Genomic DNA, 17,226 nt, shown 5'->3' with positions numbered 1-17,226 from the left:
ACTACTTTTATTGATCTTTCGAACTGAACATCTGGTTAAGATTTGTTCTAATACATTTATGATACAGAGACATAATTCTTATAATAAAATAATGACTAAGAACTGAAGATAACATAGTAATTATAAATGCTATAACTTCATAAATTAATTTTGGTGAAAAAATCTTCCATACCATTAAATGTCGACGAAGTATGAAAGACGCAATAACTGTTCCTAAGAGCTGCAAAAGAAAGAAAAACAGCAGTAAATTTTCAAACATATTTCATATATATATATATAAATAATAATCCATATTAATACTTGGCACACTCCCAGAACCCACACATTTTTTAATACTCTAGAAGCATGCTTGGCAAGCAATAGGATGCACATTTTAAATTTGCACTTGGTATTATATAAGATTTTATACATTTTAAAAAAAATTATAAGGTAAGGATTGGCAGAGATCTACCAACACATTGGCTATATGGACTGATTGTTTCCACATGCTTCAAATATTAACATTCACTTATTTTGCTAATTATTTGTTATAAAAATGCATAAGGTTTCGTTACCCTGGTAACATAAAATTATTTGCTTCTAGTTTATTATGCATAGATTCAGCTAAAAAAAAACAACATGAAAATGAGATATCTCGTGACTCGTATGCAAAGTGTTAAACTATCGCATTCTATACAAATTACTATTAATTATTAAAAACGAGACTTAATTTTGTCAATATGCTATTAAAAATAAATCAGGTCACAAAGGAAAATGAGTTAATATGTTCTTGTTTTAAATATCATATGATATCAATGTATTGTCCATATGTAATATACTGAGTAAATTATATGATGTTTCAAATTATGCAATATGCATATTAACATCACGTGACACTTAAAACAACAAGAACACATTTTTAGAAGTATACCGACAATATATCACAGGCCTAAATGAAAGTTATATTTGATGTTTATGGCAGAGAGCATAATATAAATTGAATTTTCTTTAATCTCAGGTTATTGTCTATATTATAAAGGATAATATAGACAATATTATATCTTGCATTATAAAGGATAATGCAAGATTTAAATTTCCCACCATTCATGCAGTAAAGTGTTGGCAACCCTTTTTAAAAAAACCATATGAAAGCTGATAGTCTAGGGTCAGTAAAAATGAAGAATTACAAGATAGTACAATAAAAATTTCAGAATTGGTCCCCTAGATCAAGTGATTTGACATCATTGGATTTCTTTTTATGAAGTCAAACGTCTATGCCCACAAGCACACGCGCATTGAAGGAGGAAATTCAACCACATTTAAGCAAAATATTCGTGAAAAATTTCACCAAAACAATGCATATGTGCCAGCAAAGCGATGCCCTATGTGTTATTTCATACATAACCCTATCCTGTATACTTTATAATTCAATAAAAATATAACAATTTAAGGAAAAAACTGTGTTTTTTTTATTTAATTCAAATCTTACCTTTTTCCATTATGTAATGCTCCATTTTTACTAACTCTATAAACTATCAGCTGTCAAATGATTTATTTTAATAGAGTTGCCAATACTTTACTGCACAAATGGTGGCAAATTTTAATTTTAGGACACCCTTTAGTAACTCTCGTAGATTAAATACTTTTTCACCATAAATTTTATTTATAACATATTTACCCTGAAATATTGTAAAGAAATATATATTTTAGAATCATATTTTCTCATGTCTTTTTTTTTTAAGGACTTTCCAAGTTAGATGTTTAAAGCTTTACATTTTAATTAATAAATATTTCTAATGTCAAATAAATTATTTACTTATAAAAAACAAGATAACATTAAAAAATAAATCAATTCTTACCTTTACTCCAAAACAAAGTAAATATTTCATATGAAGTCTCAGGATGGAGTGGGAAGTGATGTAGAATGAATCTCGCATTATCAAAATACTTGAGAGGGCCAGAGCATGAAAGATGAATGAAGAGAATGTATTTATCACAACCAAAGCACCTGATAACGTATAGCTGTGTATTTCTTTGTGATTGAGTAGAAAAGCTGCGTCCCACTGAATCGATGTAAAAGTTGGCTGATGGGCTGTAGCATAAAACCAATGCCTTGCCAACAGACTGAGAATAATTGTGTCAGTCCATAAATGAGATTCTGAAATAAATGGTTTAAAGTTAGTTTGAAAAATATTTATGAGATAGATATAAATTTTCTAAAATGCACAATTTATTATTATAATTTATATATCATTTTTGATAACTTGTAATTAGCACTATTTTACTTTAAAACTTACTTAAAAATGCATAATATTCATAAATTTTCTTCCCTTTTTGAACTATTTTTTCTTTTTCAAGCTTTACAAATCCTCACTCAACCTCCAGAGTATATTAGAAAAATCCCTAATAGGAATTAAATAAATGTCTTTCATATTTAGATTCAGCTTAAATTTTAAGACTATCAATCAATCAATTTTCTTTAGATATTATGATTGAATCATATCAGTCAAATTGATAATATCTAAAGAAAACAAAAGAATGTATGCAACTATAAATTTATAAATCTCGGAAGATAGTCTCAATATAAATCTGAAATTATTAAAACTCTAAAAGTCAAATAATGTTAGTTTATATATTATAATAAACAACGCAAATTGTTAAAACATAATTATGCATGTAATATGTGTCATAAATTATTTAAAAAAATACCAGGAAAGAGCTATTGTTTTGCTATTTGCATTTCTGAAGGTAATATTTTAGATTCAATATTGCATTTCATAATAATAAATATAATTAGCAGAATCATCTTTACGGACACAAATTTTATCCAGTAGCTGTTCTGAAGAATGTTAGCCTAGACAAAATCTGAAGTACAACATAAGCGAGATATTTTGTAAAATAGGCATGCAATGTCACAAAATTTTTTAAGTTAATAATCAATATTCTTTCTTCTTAATGCAAATTCTTAAGTTAACAACAGTAAGCTAAAAACTGGTATAGTAGAGAAAAAAAAAGTATATATTATATTAACAAATAATAATAGGAAGAAGAAAAGTACAATGAAATCAGTTGTTGTCAGTCTAGAAAAAGATAATAAAAAGAGAGAATGAAATTTTGCAAACAATTCTAACATGAAATTTAAATCCCAATCATTATGTCTTTCTAAAAGAAAAAAATTTTATTTTCTATTAACATGTAATAGCCTATACAAAAAAAAAGCTGTAAATGGAGAAAATTTTGAAAATAATTGGCAGAATTTATATCTTGAATTTTAAAACACAATTTTTTTTAAGAGTTCTGTATAGAAAGTGTTTTTATAATCGACCAATCCTTTCTAGAATATTTGTAATAATCAATTTCATATTTTCTCGTAATTGGTTATCCAGCAAAAGTGCTTTTTTTTTTATCTATTATTTTTACTTTGTCATATACATAGAGTGGAGAAAGTATTGTAATCGTCTAAAACGTTCAATTAGAGATTTTGATAAATCACTATGTTTCCCACCTCACTGAATTTGAAAAACACATTTTTGGCATTATGTTTGTCTGTCTGTCTATGAACATGATAATTCAAAAACACTTTGAGCTGGATGTTGGTATGTCTGACTGTCTGGTTATCCGAATATAAATTAACATAATAACTACAAAAAGAGTTAGATAGGTAAAATTTGATACAGATTTAACTTCAAATTGTAGATAAGCAGCAAATTTAAAGCCAAATCACTCAAGGAATTGACCATCTGTTGTTCTGTACTTTCACAAGTTTATAACCATGATAACTCAAAATCAAAAATGTAGATTTCAGTAAATGAAACTTGGTATGTGATTTTTGTGACTAAAATTGTACTTCTGTGTGAAGTTATTGTTTCTCTGAGGGGGAGAAAAAAAAACAAATTCGATTTTCAAACTATTAACTAGTTTAATTTCCATGGGTCACATGACAGATTCAGTAGAAATGCTGAATTCATGCCAAAGATTAAAATTTCATTACTGTTCACCAGTTTCACGCAATGCATTAGTGGTCTTAGCCAAGGTGCACAATTTTATACAAGAAAAAAGGGATAACAGCTTTCTTAGAAAGTCTTGCAGAGACTATTCCTGCTGATTGTTAAAATAAATGTCTCTGATATCTGACAACTTTTGACATTTGAGAATAGCAGTTTGATTTTTTCAAACATCAGGGACTATGAATTTGTTTGAATAGATTTTAAATGCTTTATGTAGTGTTAATCTAACTGAAAAAATTATTTTAATCAGTGATTTTTACTTAGATCAGAACCTAGTTAGAATTACTTTGTATAATCCCAAAATGCTTGTCAGCTCTATATAATATTTTCCCCCAATATTTATTTCTATATTCACCTTTTTAATATATTATTTATATGCCTGTTATGCATAAAAGCATTTGATTGAAATATTTTTAAAAAATTGATCAATCTAATAGATACAATTACCTGTTCCATCAAAAGATAACTGGATCAAAATGACAAATAATAGAAGTGAAAAGCTCATAAGCATGACAGCAGGAGATAATGCATCACCAGCAACTAGGAATAAAATTTGTAGAAGAATAAATAAAACTGATGTGAAGCTAGAGGAGTATATTTCTTTTGACGGGACTTCCCACGGTCTTTCTGACAGAATGGGAAATAAAACAACACCAATGAACAGAATGATACTTGTGAGTAAAGCAGCTCGAGTAAGAATGACCTGTAATTGAAAACAAGTTAAATGAATTGGAACATTGAAAATCATTTCTTTATCGGTTATAAAAAATAGCAGTATTCTGTGAAAAGTAAAAAGAATCTTTATGGTATTAGCTTGTTTAATATTATTATTTTGAATGTTGTTGTTTTTTTTTAAAAATCTTAGTTTAAAATTTATAAAAAAAAGTAACATTTTAAAAATAAAATAAACAAGACAATGTTTTCAATATATTTACATTTTTATTCAGTTTAGTAGTGAAAAGAATTTTAAAATGTCAGTTTACTTTGGACAACCTATATGCATCATGTAGTTGAAACACTAGCTATCTTCAAGTAAGAAAATTTTGAAAAAAAAAAAAAAAAAATGGATTTTTTGTCACATTTAGACAAAATGAGGGTTAAATGGGGAGGGGGGGGGTAAGTATAAAGCATTTCAGTATTATTTTTCAGTATGCAACAAACATGAAGTATGAAGTTAAGGATATAAAATCATCTTTGAAAGGATGCATCTATAGGTCCCTTTTTACTTTCTCATATATATAGTATGGAAAAAGACTAGTAATCATCAAATAATTCGAACTCGAGATTTTGAAGCATCTTCACATTTTAAACACCTTCTTGAGTTTGAAAAAAAAAAAAAAAATTCTGAAAAATGTCCATCTGTCTGTCTGGAACAAAGATAATTCAAAAATGCATTGAGTTAAACAGCTGAAATTTGGTATACAGTCTTTACACCAAATTTGCAGATTTCTATCAAATTTTAAATAAAATCTGTTCGGTGGAAGTCTAGCTGTTTGAATATAAGTTAACATGATACTTATAAAACGAAGACAACTAGATAGATACGATTTGGTACACAGATTTAACATCTATATTTTAGACACCTATCAGATTTTGAGTTAAATTAATTGTCAGTCATTCTGTACTTTCAGAAACATGTAAACACAATGATTTAAATATATATCAAATTTGGTAGGGATTTTGTAACTACAAGTGCAGTTTTGTGCCCAATCTTTTTGCTTCAATTGATTGAAAAAAAATGTATTTAAAGCACAAATTCAATTTTTTGATACTATTAACTCCTGCCAGTTAATAATCACTAAAAAACTTGCCAAGGATTACATGATAGAGTCAGTAAAAATGCTAAATTCACATTGAAAGTTAATATTTTGTAACTTTTATGTACAGTGCAAACTAATTGGGACAAACACAAAAATTTTCACAAATGTTGTTTAATTAGTATAGGTATAGTATTTTATTAGTATATTAACTTACATGGCGGTATAGCAATCTAATATAAAATATGTCCTCCTCTAGCTTGAATGAGATCCTGTACACGGTTTGGCATGGATTCCACTAAATTAGAATATAAACTTTTGATCTCGTCATCACGAAACCAAACTTTCTCAATCATTGTTTTCTTTGTTGAGCAGTCCACTTTACTCAAACGTCTCTTTACAATGCTTCACTAATTTTCGATGAGATTTACATCAGGAGAATTACCAGACCAATCCAAAACCGTTATTTTCTTTTTTTGAAAAAAATTCGTTGTTAACTTAGAAGTATGGCATGGAGCAAGATCTTGTTGAAAGCAACCAACACCACCAGCGAGCGTTTGCATCAAAGGCACAATTTTACTTTCTGTTATAGAAATGTATTGTTTAGAGTTCATCATCCCTTCAACTGGTACTAAGCTGCCAGGTCCTCCAAAAACAAAATAAGCCCAAAACATCTGTTTCTGAAAGTGCTTAACTGTTTGAATAAGATGTTATCTGATGGGTTCTCCACCACTTCGCCTGACAAATCTTGGTCGAAACCCTTGCACAAGAAAATACGTTTTGTCGCTGAATACAACCTTCTTCCAATCTTGTGCAGTCCAGGATTCATATTTCGTGGCCCAATCCAAGCATTTTTTCCTCATTGCAGGTGTTAATAACTGGATTGGTTTTCTTGCAAATCTCCCAGCTTCAATAAGCCTTCGTCGAACTGTCGATGAATCCATGCTCACACCAGTAGCTAATAAATATCTCTGAAGATCTCTAGTTTTTTTGTAAGGATGCATTGTACTATTTCGTACAAGAAATTTGTCTGTTCGAGGTGTGATCTTGCATTTGCGTCCACATTTACTCTTTCAATTTGGAGACACTGCCCCAAAATTCTTTTGCTGATTAATAATCCTAGAAACACTAGATTTTCCAACTAAAACTGCAGCAGCAATATTCCTCAAAGTCATAGAAGTATGCTGACTAAGGGCAACAATTCTAGTTCTTTTCCTGGGAGTGATACCTATTTTTTAAATACATGCCAGAAGGAGACAATTCACACAAGCGATTACTTCTTACAGCAACTGAAAGGAAAAATTTTCGACATGTCCTGATCACGTGGTCGTACCATTTAGACTAGTCAAGGGCAGTCGCACGTTGTAAGAAAATGCAGTTGAAACCGGTTTGAGGCAGAAAATCTCCGAGAAAGGAACAATTTTCTTAAAAAATATGCTTGTCCCAATTAATTTGCACAGTACTGTATGTCATGGAAGGCATCCTCTGGCATGACAAGTTTATTAGAGAGTATGCAAGAAAGGTTTGGGGAGGCCTCTTCTTGCTGGTTTAATTACAGCACACATATGTTATGGTAGTTAAACTCTTTATCAATAAAAAATTAATAAGTTAATATACTTGCCAAATTAAAAAATTGTACTTGTTACAGCAATGCTTATGAAAGTGTAATATGAATATAATTACTGATATTATTTGAACAACTGATATCTATGATCTTAATGATCATTATAATAAATAAAATAATGAATATTACTTACTTCATTTCCTTTGAGTATTCTGTCAACAATATTCGAAGGTACAATATTTAGCCACCATCTTAGAGAAGTCATTATACATACAAAGAAAATTCCATACTTCACACAAACTGCTGACACTGTTTGTGATTTTATACAATACTTATAGCTCATAATACCCAAAAATAGCAAAGCTGGTATTATTTCTGAAGCTAAAGATAAAACAAGTCTTACAAACTTATGAGATTGATTTAAATGCAACTTTTCAAATGAAATAATAATATCAGAATTTTCACAAGCAGTTTGCTCTTCACGACATTTATAGAAAATTGAACCCAGTCTTATAAAAAATATAAGGCACACTAAACATAGTGGTTGAATTAAATATTTAAAAATGCCTTTTATACTTTTTTTACTAGGTTTGGTCTTGTTATTATTGCTTGAAAAGCATGTGGTAATACATTCAATGACAGAAGGAAAAAATCTATAAATAATCATTGATTGCACAAGAAATAAAACTGTATGGTCTTCATTTACAACAAAACTATTTGAAAAGCTCATACAAAATATAATGAGAACAACCCCAAATGGAATGCTAAAAATATTTTCTATAAATTCATATAATTCTGAAGGTATTAATTTTACAAGGCAAATTATAAGAAAATACACAAAAATTGTAATAAAACATCCAAATATAATTAAATAATCCATAAAAATATAAATCGAAATAACTATCATTGCAATTAATAGACTGATAATACAAAACAAGTATTTTAAAGTAAGCCCCTCAATATTCCAAACATGTTTGTATACTAAAGGAATCAGTATGATAAGTCCTAATACACACCAAGTGTAAAAATTGAATAAATTATACTTATACAAGGATCCAACAAAGCATAATAACATTATAAAAACAAATACAAAAATAGACTCTGTAATACTAAATTTTTCAGAAAACCACAGATTCCAAAGTACAGTAAAGCATAATATAAAAATTCCGAGTATGATAAATTTCAAATTAAATGTAGCCCATTTCTTGGAGCAAGTGTTTCGAACATCATCCAAATAACTTTTATAACTCTCAGAAATACTGGAAAGTATGTTCCTATTTTCAGTAATATTATTAGTTATCCTCTTCCACATATGAGTTGCATCTTTTAAACGTTTTTCCATTTTTATCATAAAAGAATCAGACAATTCGTTGGATATTTCATTATATGCATGTAAATATTTTTGTACTTGAAATGCATTTTCTGCGCCAGCCAAAGCAGATGCTATTGCTGAATCTGTTATTTCATCAAAGCAAGTCTCTTTAAAATTTAAAACAAATAAAGGGGTTATAATTTTGCCCAAATTTGAAAATGGAATTGGAAGTCCTAACAAGAGAGACAGAGTAGGAACAATATCCACTTGGGCCACTGTAGGGATTTCACTCATCTGAAAATAATAAATATTTAGTATTATTTCAAAATATATAAAAACTAAACAGACTACAATAAGAACATTTTTTAGATAATTCTTTTTGTTTGTTTTTTCATTCAGAAATAATTTTATTTATAACATTTAAAAAATTAAATATTTATTGTTACTATAAATTTAGAAATTTTCTGAGAGATTATTAATGCTTTGTTATTGAAATTAAGAAAAAAAATTAAGATAAAAAGGAAAACTAAACATTAAAATACAAGCAATAAATCCATAATTCTTCTTATGTAGTTATATATTAATCATATAATTTGTAAACTAAAATATACAAATTCTGAAAAGTTATATATGAAGTAAATTTACACAAAGTTGAACAAAATTACAAACGTTCAATTCACAGAAAATTAAATAAAGTAAACTTATGTAAAGTGCACTCACAAAATTATGCAAAACAAAGATACAAAAAAATAATAATGAATTTTTCCTCATAGAACTATATGACTATCCTCAATAATTTAGAAATTAGCTATAGATTCATGGTATGGACATACTGCATAATTTAGTGTTAATTTTAATTCATGATTTTAAAATATAAAACTAATGCACAAAATTTTAATGAATTTTGAAAAAACAATGGATAGTTAAATTTCCAATATTGATGCTTAATTTTAAAATAACAAATAACAAAAATAACAAAATTACAAACGTTCAATTCACAGAAAATTAAATAAAGTAAACTTATGTAAAGTGCACTCACAAAATTATGCAAAACAAAGATACAAAAAAATAATAATGAATTTTTCCTCATAGAACTATATGACTATCCTCAATAATTTAGAAATTAGCTATAGATTCATGGTATGGACATACTGCATAATTTAGTGTTAATTTTAATTCATGATTTTAAAATATAAAACTAATGCACAAAATTTTAATGAATTCTGAAAAAACAATGGATAGTTAAATTTCCAATATTGATGCTTAATTTTAAAATAACAAATAACAAAATTACAAACGTTCAATTCACAGAAAATTAAATAAAGTAAACTTATGTAAAGTGCACTCACAAAATTATGCAAAACAAAGATACAAAAAAATAATAATGAATTTTTCCTCATAGAACTATATGACTATCCTCAATAATTTAGAAATTAGCTATAGATTCATGGTATGGACATACTGCATAATTTAGTGTTAATTTTAATTTATGATTTTAAAATATAAAACTAATGCATAAAATTTTAATGAATTCTGAAAAAACAATGGATAGTTAAATTTCCAATATTGATGCTTAATTTTAAAATAACGGGAAATGCTTCATAATAAAAAGAAAGTGTAGACTTTCTTTTTTAAATTTTAAACAAGCATTAGATTCTGGCACTGCTTTTGCTTCAATATATAAAATGCTGCAATTGATATCTTTAATATGATTGAATCATTCTTTTAATTTTATCAGGTATTTAATTTCAAGCTATATTATTCTCAATAGAATATTCTTTTTTATATATATATATAATATTCAAGGAAAAGTCATTTTTAAGCATTCACTAAACACTTTTTTTCCGTCATTATTTTTTTCAACTTTAAAAAAGAATACAAATATTATAGAAAATTATATAAGCAAGTAATCACAAATGCTAGAATATTTTTAAAAAAAAAATAGTTTTCTTAAATTATACTTGGCCAAACAATTACATTATTTAAATTCAAACCAATATACTACATATTTATTACCAGTTTATTCTTTTACATTGATAATAGTTGCATGTATATAGGAAGAAGTTAATTAACATAAATTATAAATGTTCAACCAAGTCAAATCTGATTCGAATGTTTAACAATGTGCTATAAATCCTAAATTATACAACTATAATGTTACACAGTAATTATATGGTTGGCATTAGTGTTTTAGTTCTGTTTACATTATAAAACATTGTATTTTTAATATAGTGATATAAACTCAGAATAACCAAATAACCAATCACATAGAATTAAACTGCATTTCAAAATAAATTTAATCACCCCCCCCCCCGCTTACAAGATGATTTTCGATAATTAATAATAGAACAGCTCCCTTATATTTATTTTCTTGAAAAATAAACTTATCTTTCACCATCAAGGTCATACCAAATGTATGAAATTGGTCCATTTATATCAGCAGTTACATTACGAAATCTCTTATGACAACAAAAAATATTTTGGCATTTTAGTTCGGGGGAGGGGTGGGATTTTAAAAAATATTAACTCCATTTTCAGGATTATGGAAATGGTAGAAAGCTAACAGGATTTTCAGAAAATTAAGGCTTTAATAATGCATTACAGTGGTACCTTCCATAAATAAGAACTTTTGTAATTTGCAAACATATTTAGAAGAAGGAATGTATATTCTCCCTAATATAAATTACATGGAAATAATCGGTCTGAATGAAAACAATAAAATAAAAATAATAAAAACACATTTAAAAAGTTCAAATAAATTAAGCAATGACTATATATTTATACTTTATATGTAAATGTAATATAAATATTATGTCTATTAGAGAACCATGTCCCAATATTTAATTCAAAAACTAATGCAAATAGACATTTATTTGCAGATGAAAAAAAAATTTTGAAAGATATAAAGAATTATATTTCATGTTGTTTGAGCCAAGAAATATAGACTGAAAATAAATCATGCAGTCAAATTTTGCTTACAGTTCCCTAGACCAATTAGTAAAATATTCTAAACAATCCAACATTTTAAACAGAATCAGATCCATAATTCTGTGACAAAAAGTAATAGAGTTTTGAAGCTCTGAAATTCTTTATTTTAAGCCAATCACTATTTGCTTTGACAAAAGGCCATGCATCAATTGGCAGGTATTCCTCCATTTTTTTTTTCAAGACATTAGTGTATATTATAAATATTTTACTATATATAACTGATAGAATCAAGAAGCAATATAAAGTTTCAGAAGTACACAAATGTAGTACAAAACTTTGTAGCTATTTCAGAAGTACACAAATTTGCTAAAATAACTTAAAGTATAATTCTTTATGTTGCATAGTTTTCCAATTACAAAAATATGTTTATCTTATATATATTTAACTAGCTATGGAGTCATTCTGTAAGCGGATATTTTTTTTAGTGTCTGATACAATTCTTATGTTATAATTGAATGAATAATATAAAATTTCCTCAAAGTAGCGTAAAAGATATTGTTTATTTCAAATATATTAAAGAAACTCAAAAGCATCTCATGAATGAAATTAAAATGGCTTAATGAAGGGGGAAAAAACATAATAATTTACTTAAATAAATAATGTTTTATTTAATATAAGCAAAAATTTACCACTTTAAAGTTGGTTAATTTATTCTGACTATATAAGAATAATGCAGTTGAAATTTCTTGAGTGCTATCTCCTCCATGATCACCACTTTCAGTCATTCCATGATCTCCAAGAACAAGCAAAATTGTATCATTTTTTAGCTTTTCAGTGATATTTCTGAAATAAAATGTTTAGTATTAATAATAAATATGCACATTCTAATTTGTAATTAATCTATGTTTTAAAAATAATATTCTAATCATTCGAACACTGCTTCACTCTAACTTTTAATTATCGAGTTGCACAGGTTTGATTTTTCACAAATGAACCTGAATGAAAGAAAGAACCAAACTGCTGTGTCAGCAAATTCTTTTCTAAAACTATGCAAGTTCAGAATACTTTCTAATAATCACTTTTTCAGCTTCTTGCATTCTTATTTGATATGCTGCAATAAGCTTATAATGATATTTAACAGCAACTAAAAATCATGACAATTGATAAAATTGGGCTATTTCATTAAATTATGAGCTTTAAAAAATCAATGCCTGTTTCTTCAAAGTATATTTTATTTTCATCTATATACATAAAAAAATGCATAGAATTGAATAATAACGTTAAAAGACTTATATAATAGTCTTGAACTTAATGAGAAAGCTTTCAAAGATATTTAATTAAACAATGATACAATGAGCAATCATTTAATATATGTCATCAATTCTTAAGACAATACCTGGTACATGGATGAATCAAACACCAATCTTCAATTTGTCATAGATTTTTTTATTTAAAAAAAAAATATGTACACAAACACATGCATTTATTTGTAAGCAATAAAAATAACAAATGTAAAGGGTTTTATAATTAAAATTTACCCTATTCAAACAGCTTTATTGTCTGAATGTCATTAATATGAAGAACAAGTAATAGGCTATAAAAAATGAAAAAAAAAAAAAAATTAAAATTTTAGTTAGTAGCTAGTGTTGTAACCTCATTTAAATTCATTTTAACAGTTTTGTTTTATTATTATTATTATCAATTAATAAATAAAAACAAATCCATTTCATTGTAGTAAAAATCACAATTTGCTAATTCAAAAAGATCAAGAGCCTTAACTACGGCTCCGAAAAAATACATAAGAAAAAAAAAATGAATAACTTCATGAGGTAGTGTATTTTAACAAATGAAAAAACAAGAACATGTTGTTCTCCAGAGAAAAACAAATAAAACAATTAAGCATGCTTAAAAAAACTTCTATTATTTTTAATGAGGCAATCGATTTGGGGGGGGGGGGATTTATAGCACACATTTAAATGTCATGTGGAAATGAATAAATGTGTAGCATAATATTATCTTTCAAATCAAATATCTGACATTCGATCTTATGACAGAATCTTTAAAAACCCCTGCTAAAAATAATTTAATACAAGATCAAGTGATTATGGTAGCTGGATTGTTAGAAAATAATGAATTGCTTCAAGGTCATATGTGAATTAGTGCTTTATAAAAAGCTAAATTAAGTGATTAATGGGAGATATTAAATTATCTTTCAAGACAACATTAATTTGAAGAGGAGAAGATTTTATAGTCAAGACTGAATTCTGGCAGTCTTCTTAATTAACAAAGAAAAAATATATATTAAAATGAATTTATTTAATTTTACATCAATAATAAATTGAAATCCAAAAATTACCTCGAATATTGGAACACTGTCTATTTATTGGCAAAAAATATTAACTTTAAAAAAAAGTTTTTAGAGATGGTATGTGCAAGTGCTTTATTAAAGGGAAGAAACATTCTTCACCATATGCAAATGTAAAATCATTTGAATCACAGAACCAGCTCTAATGTCTTCTGAATAGTCAAACTTTAATTATAACAACTTTATAGTTTTGCATTTTCATGTTGTCATTCCTCTACTTGTCATCATTGCCTCTACCTGGTCATTTTTTATTTTTTTTTTCATTTATACATTCTCAGAATCTATTGATTTTAATTGGTTTGATGTATTTTTGAGAACTGTTTCTCTGATATAATTTTATTTCTTTAAAAAAAATCAGCAGCAAAATGAAAACATTTCTTCTTTTTCTCTCTTCTCTAAAAAAGTTTCTCATCACTATCAAACAAAAATAAAAAGATTTAATCCAATACCAGTAATATAGCAGAATTAATATAAAATATCTATGAATAATTGAATAAAAACATATAAAATTCATAATTAATAATAAATTTTAGATTTTCAGGATTTTTTTAATACAATTATGAACCACTGAGAATTTTTAATAATCAATTAATAAAAATTACCCACCCAATAAAATTTCATTGATTTTATAGTATTCTGCTTTATATTTTGAAACAGCAGATACCTAGTTATTATTATAAAACAATAAAATGTACACCTGTGGGGTTAAGAAAAGAAAATCTTAATGTTTAAATATCTTACAAGATTTGAAATTTTCTACAGCAATATTCAATACACAAAAATCTTCAATAAGTAAAATAAAAAAAAAGTAAATGATTTACACTTACTGAATAACACTGTTCATTTGTTGCAATTTCCTGGACATTTCTGGATGTTTGGGTCCATATCGATGACCACAATGATCAACTCCAAGAAAGTGAGCAATTATAACTTCTGAATCATTTTTCTCCATTTCATCATACAAATGTTTTAAGATCCCGTCATCGACAGTATCTAAATCCTAAATATGAAAATATAACCATTAATAGAAAGGCTAGATAAGAAAATCAACTTCAAAGATCATATCTTGTAAAATCCTGGATGGGCCCACCTCTTGGCGACTTATCTGAAATCTCGCCAAGTTGACTACTAATTGAATATTTGTTATTTTTATTATTCAATTAAAAAACGATACTTGAAGGCCAGAAATAATAATAGATATAATAAAAAATAAATAAATAAAATAAAATAAATACAATAAAAAATAAAATAAAAAAATAAGAATAAGAATAAAATAAAATTAACATAATATAAAATAAATAAATTAAAAATAAATTTTTAAAAAACCCGTCTAGGTTGCCACATTGGCGACGTTATCGCCACTCGTTTGGCAAGAATTCAAAGACGCTAAGATGTGGGCCGTGCTAGGATCCACCCACAAATTCTTATTAACTGAGAACTATACCTTTCTTTTCAGATACTACATTCTAATTTTTTTTAAAAATGTTAACAAATAAAACAGAACTCATTATTCCAACCTACATATCTGAATATTTATTCTAGCTGAATCTAAGTAACAGAATAACATCAGAAAGACAACTTACATGATCATGACCATCTTAATAAATTTAACCACCATGGTACAACATAAGAATCATCAAGAACATAAGAACCCCATAAGAATCATAACTGGGATGCATGCGGACTAACAAAAATACTACAGTAAAATTCTACTTATAATATTGTTTATACAGTATAGTATGGAACAGAACAGTATAGTATACAATAATGTAATATTCTTTAATACAATGTAAAATAATTTTTTTAAGTAATTCTGATGCACTATTATAATACAGTGTAGAAATATATTTTTTATCAGAATTGTAAAAGAAGTAATTTCAAATGTGCACATTGTTTAGAATTTTCTAATTGATTATATTGATATGCAATTTAGGAAAATTTTCAAAATCAATAACTGAGTAAATCATTCCCTAATCATGTTTTTATTTTTACTTTTTTTATTTTATTTTTATCTATTAAAAGCCCTGTACATGGTAGATGATACAAGATCTTAAACATATGATCACTATTAATCATGTCTATAAATAATATGAGGAAAAATATAAATAACGACAACATAAGTGCTTATTTTTTATCTCCAGTGTCTTTTATTATTCAGAGAAATTTTCTTTTGAAAATCAGCAGATTTGATGAAAAGTATTAAAAACAAATTCTTATTTTTGTCTATAACAATTTTTTTCGAAACTTCCCAGTCAAATATTTAATACAAAATAATTTAAAAAAGTTTTAAAAAACGGTGAAAAGATAAAAAAAAAAAATTTCGAAAAAAAATCATACCTTCACATTAAAAGATGGGAATGGAAACTTCCTATGAAAAGCATTTGGGAAAAGATTATCCCATGTGTCATCTCCCATGAACACAATTCTTTTATTATATTTATTCATTTGTCGAATAAAGTTATCTTCGCTGATTTCAGAGCTAGCAAAGTTTAAGCTCAGATCAATGAAAGTAGGAAGACTTCCTGTGGTCAAGCCTTTCAACCTTTGTAAAGTTGTTGTGGGGGGATCTGCAGTCAGTCGAAAAAGAAGAGCATTGTTTTTATTCTTTTCCATTATTTCCTTGAACACAGGCATTTTATTAAGGTAAAAGTTTTCCCCGGTATCTTCAGGATGGTGTAGTACGAAATCGAAACGTAAAGCATCTATAACTATAATTATCGCTCGGTCGAAACGTTTTAAGTAGTTTTTATTCTTTGAATACTGAGGTATTTTCTCCTCTTTTTCATAGAAGTTCATGTGTCGCAAAGATAAAACATTTTTGCAATCAATATCTCTTCCAATACTATCAGTAACTGTGCTGTTTTGATGAACCACGATTCTTTTTAATAAATAACCAGAAAGAAAGAACCATATTCCTAAAACATAAAGAATGTATACCCAAAGAACAATCAGACAATTTTTTAAACTCATTTTTAAAAAAATTAAAGGAAATAAATCACTCAATTATGATATACAACTAGCCATATATTTGGTTTACAAATATAAACAAACAGCTTTGAACTTTGCGGACAAATGGATAAGGTTAAAGTTAAAAACTATTTACTGGGAAACTGAAAATATTTAACTGGATCCAAAAATGGTATAATCAATAGTTCAGAATTAGAATGTATATTATTTATGGTACATCAAACTTTAGTAGTTTTTCTCCTATACTCAATTTGGAGTAGTAGTTTGATATAAAGAATTTCATACAGCTGATCCTGAATAATAATATCTTTCAAATAATTAGTATATGAAAATGACTTTTCGATAAA

General features: G+C 26.8%; 1 protein-coding gene across 1 annotated transcript; it reads right to left on the bottom strand.

Moving 5' to 3' along the window:
* Positions 1-7: 7 nt before the first annotated feature.
* LOC129987521 (GPI ethanolamine phosphate transferase 3-like) lies at positions 8-16,963 on the bottom strand. The gene is made up of 7 exons (XM_056095492.1): positions 16,250-16,963; positions 14,740-14,912; positions 12,237-12,390; positions 7,501-8,913; positions 4,434-4,689; positions 1,839-2,137; positions 8-220 (listed from the first exon to the last, which is right to left on the bottom strand). Exons 1-7 carry the CDS (start codon positions 16,880-16,882, stop codon positions 8-10), a joined length of 3,141 nt encoding a protein of 1,046 aa, XP_055951467.1. The 5' UTR covers positions 16,883-16,963.
* Positions 16,964-17,226: the final 263 nt, after the last annotated feature.

This window comes from Argiope bruennichi, chromosome 10, assembly GCF_947563725.1.
Source record: "Argiope bruennichi chromosome 10, qqArgBrue1.1, whole genome shotgun sequence".
Classification (NCBI taxonomy): Eukaryota; Metazoa; Arthropoda; class Arachnida; order Araneae; family Araneidae; genus Argiope; species Argiope bruennichi.
This window is presented reverse-complemented; position numbering and strand designations above follow the sequence as displayed.

Coding starts and splice junctions, on each gene's coding strand:
- LOC129987521 (XM_056095492.1), bottom strand. CDS start 16,882: ATGAGTTTAAAAAATTGTCTGATTGTTCTTTGGGTATACATTCTTTAT. Junction 12,391..14,739: donor CAAATGAACAGTGTTATTCA/GTAAGTGTAAAT, acceptor ATTTTATTTCAG/AAATATCACTGAAAAGCTAA. Junction 221..1,838: donor TACTTTGTTTTGGAGTAAAG/GTAAGAATTGAT, acceptor TTTCTTTTGCAG/CTCTTAGGAACAGTTATTGC.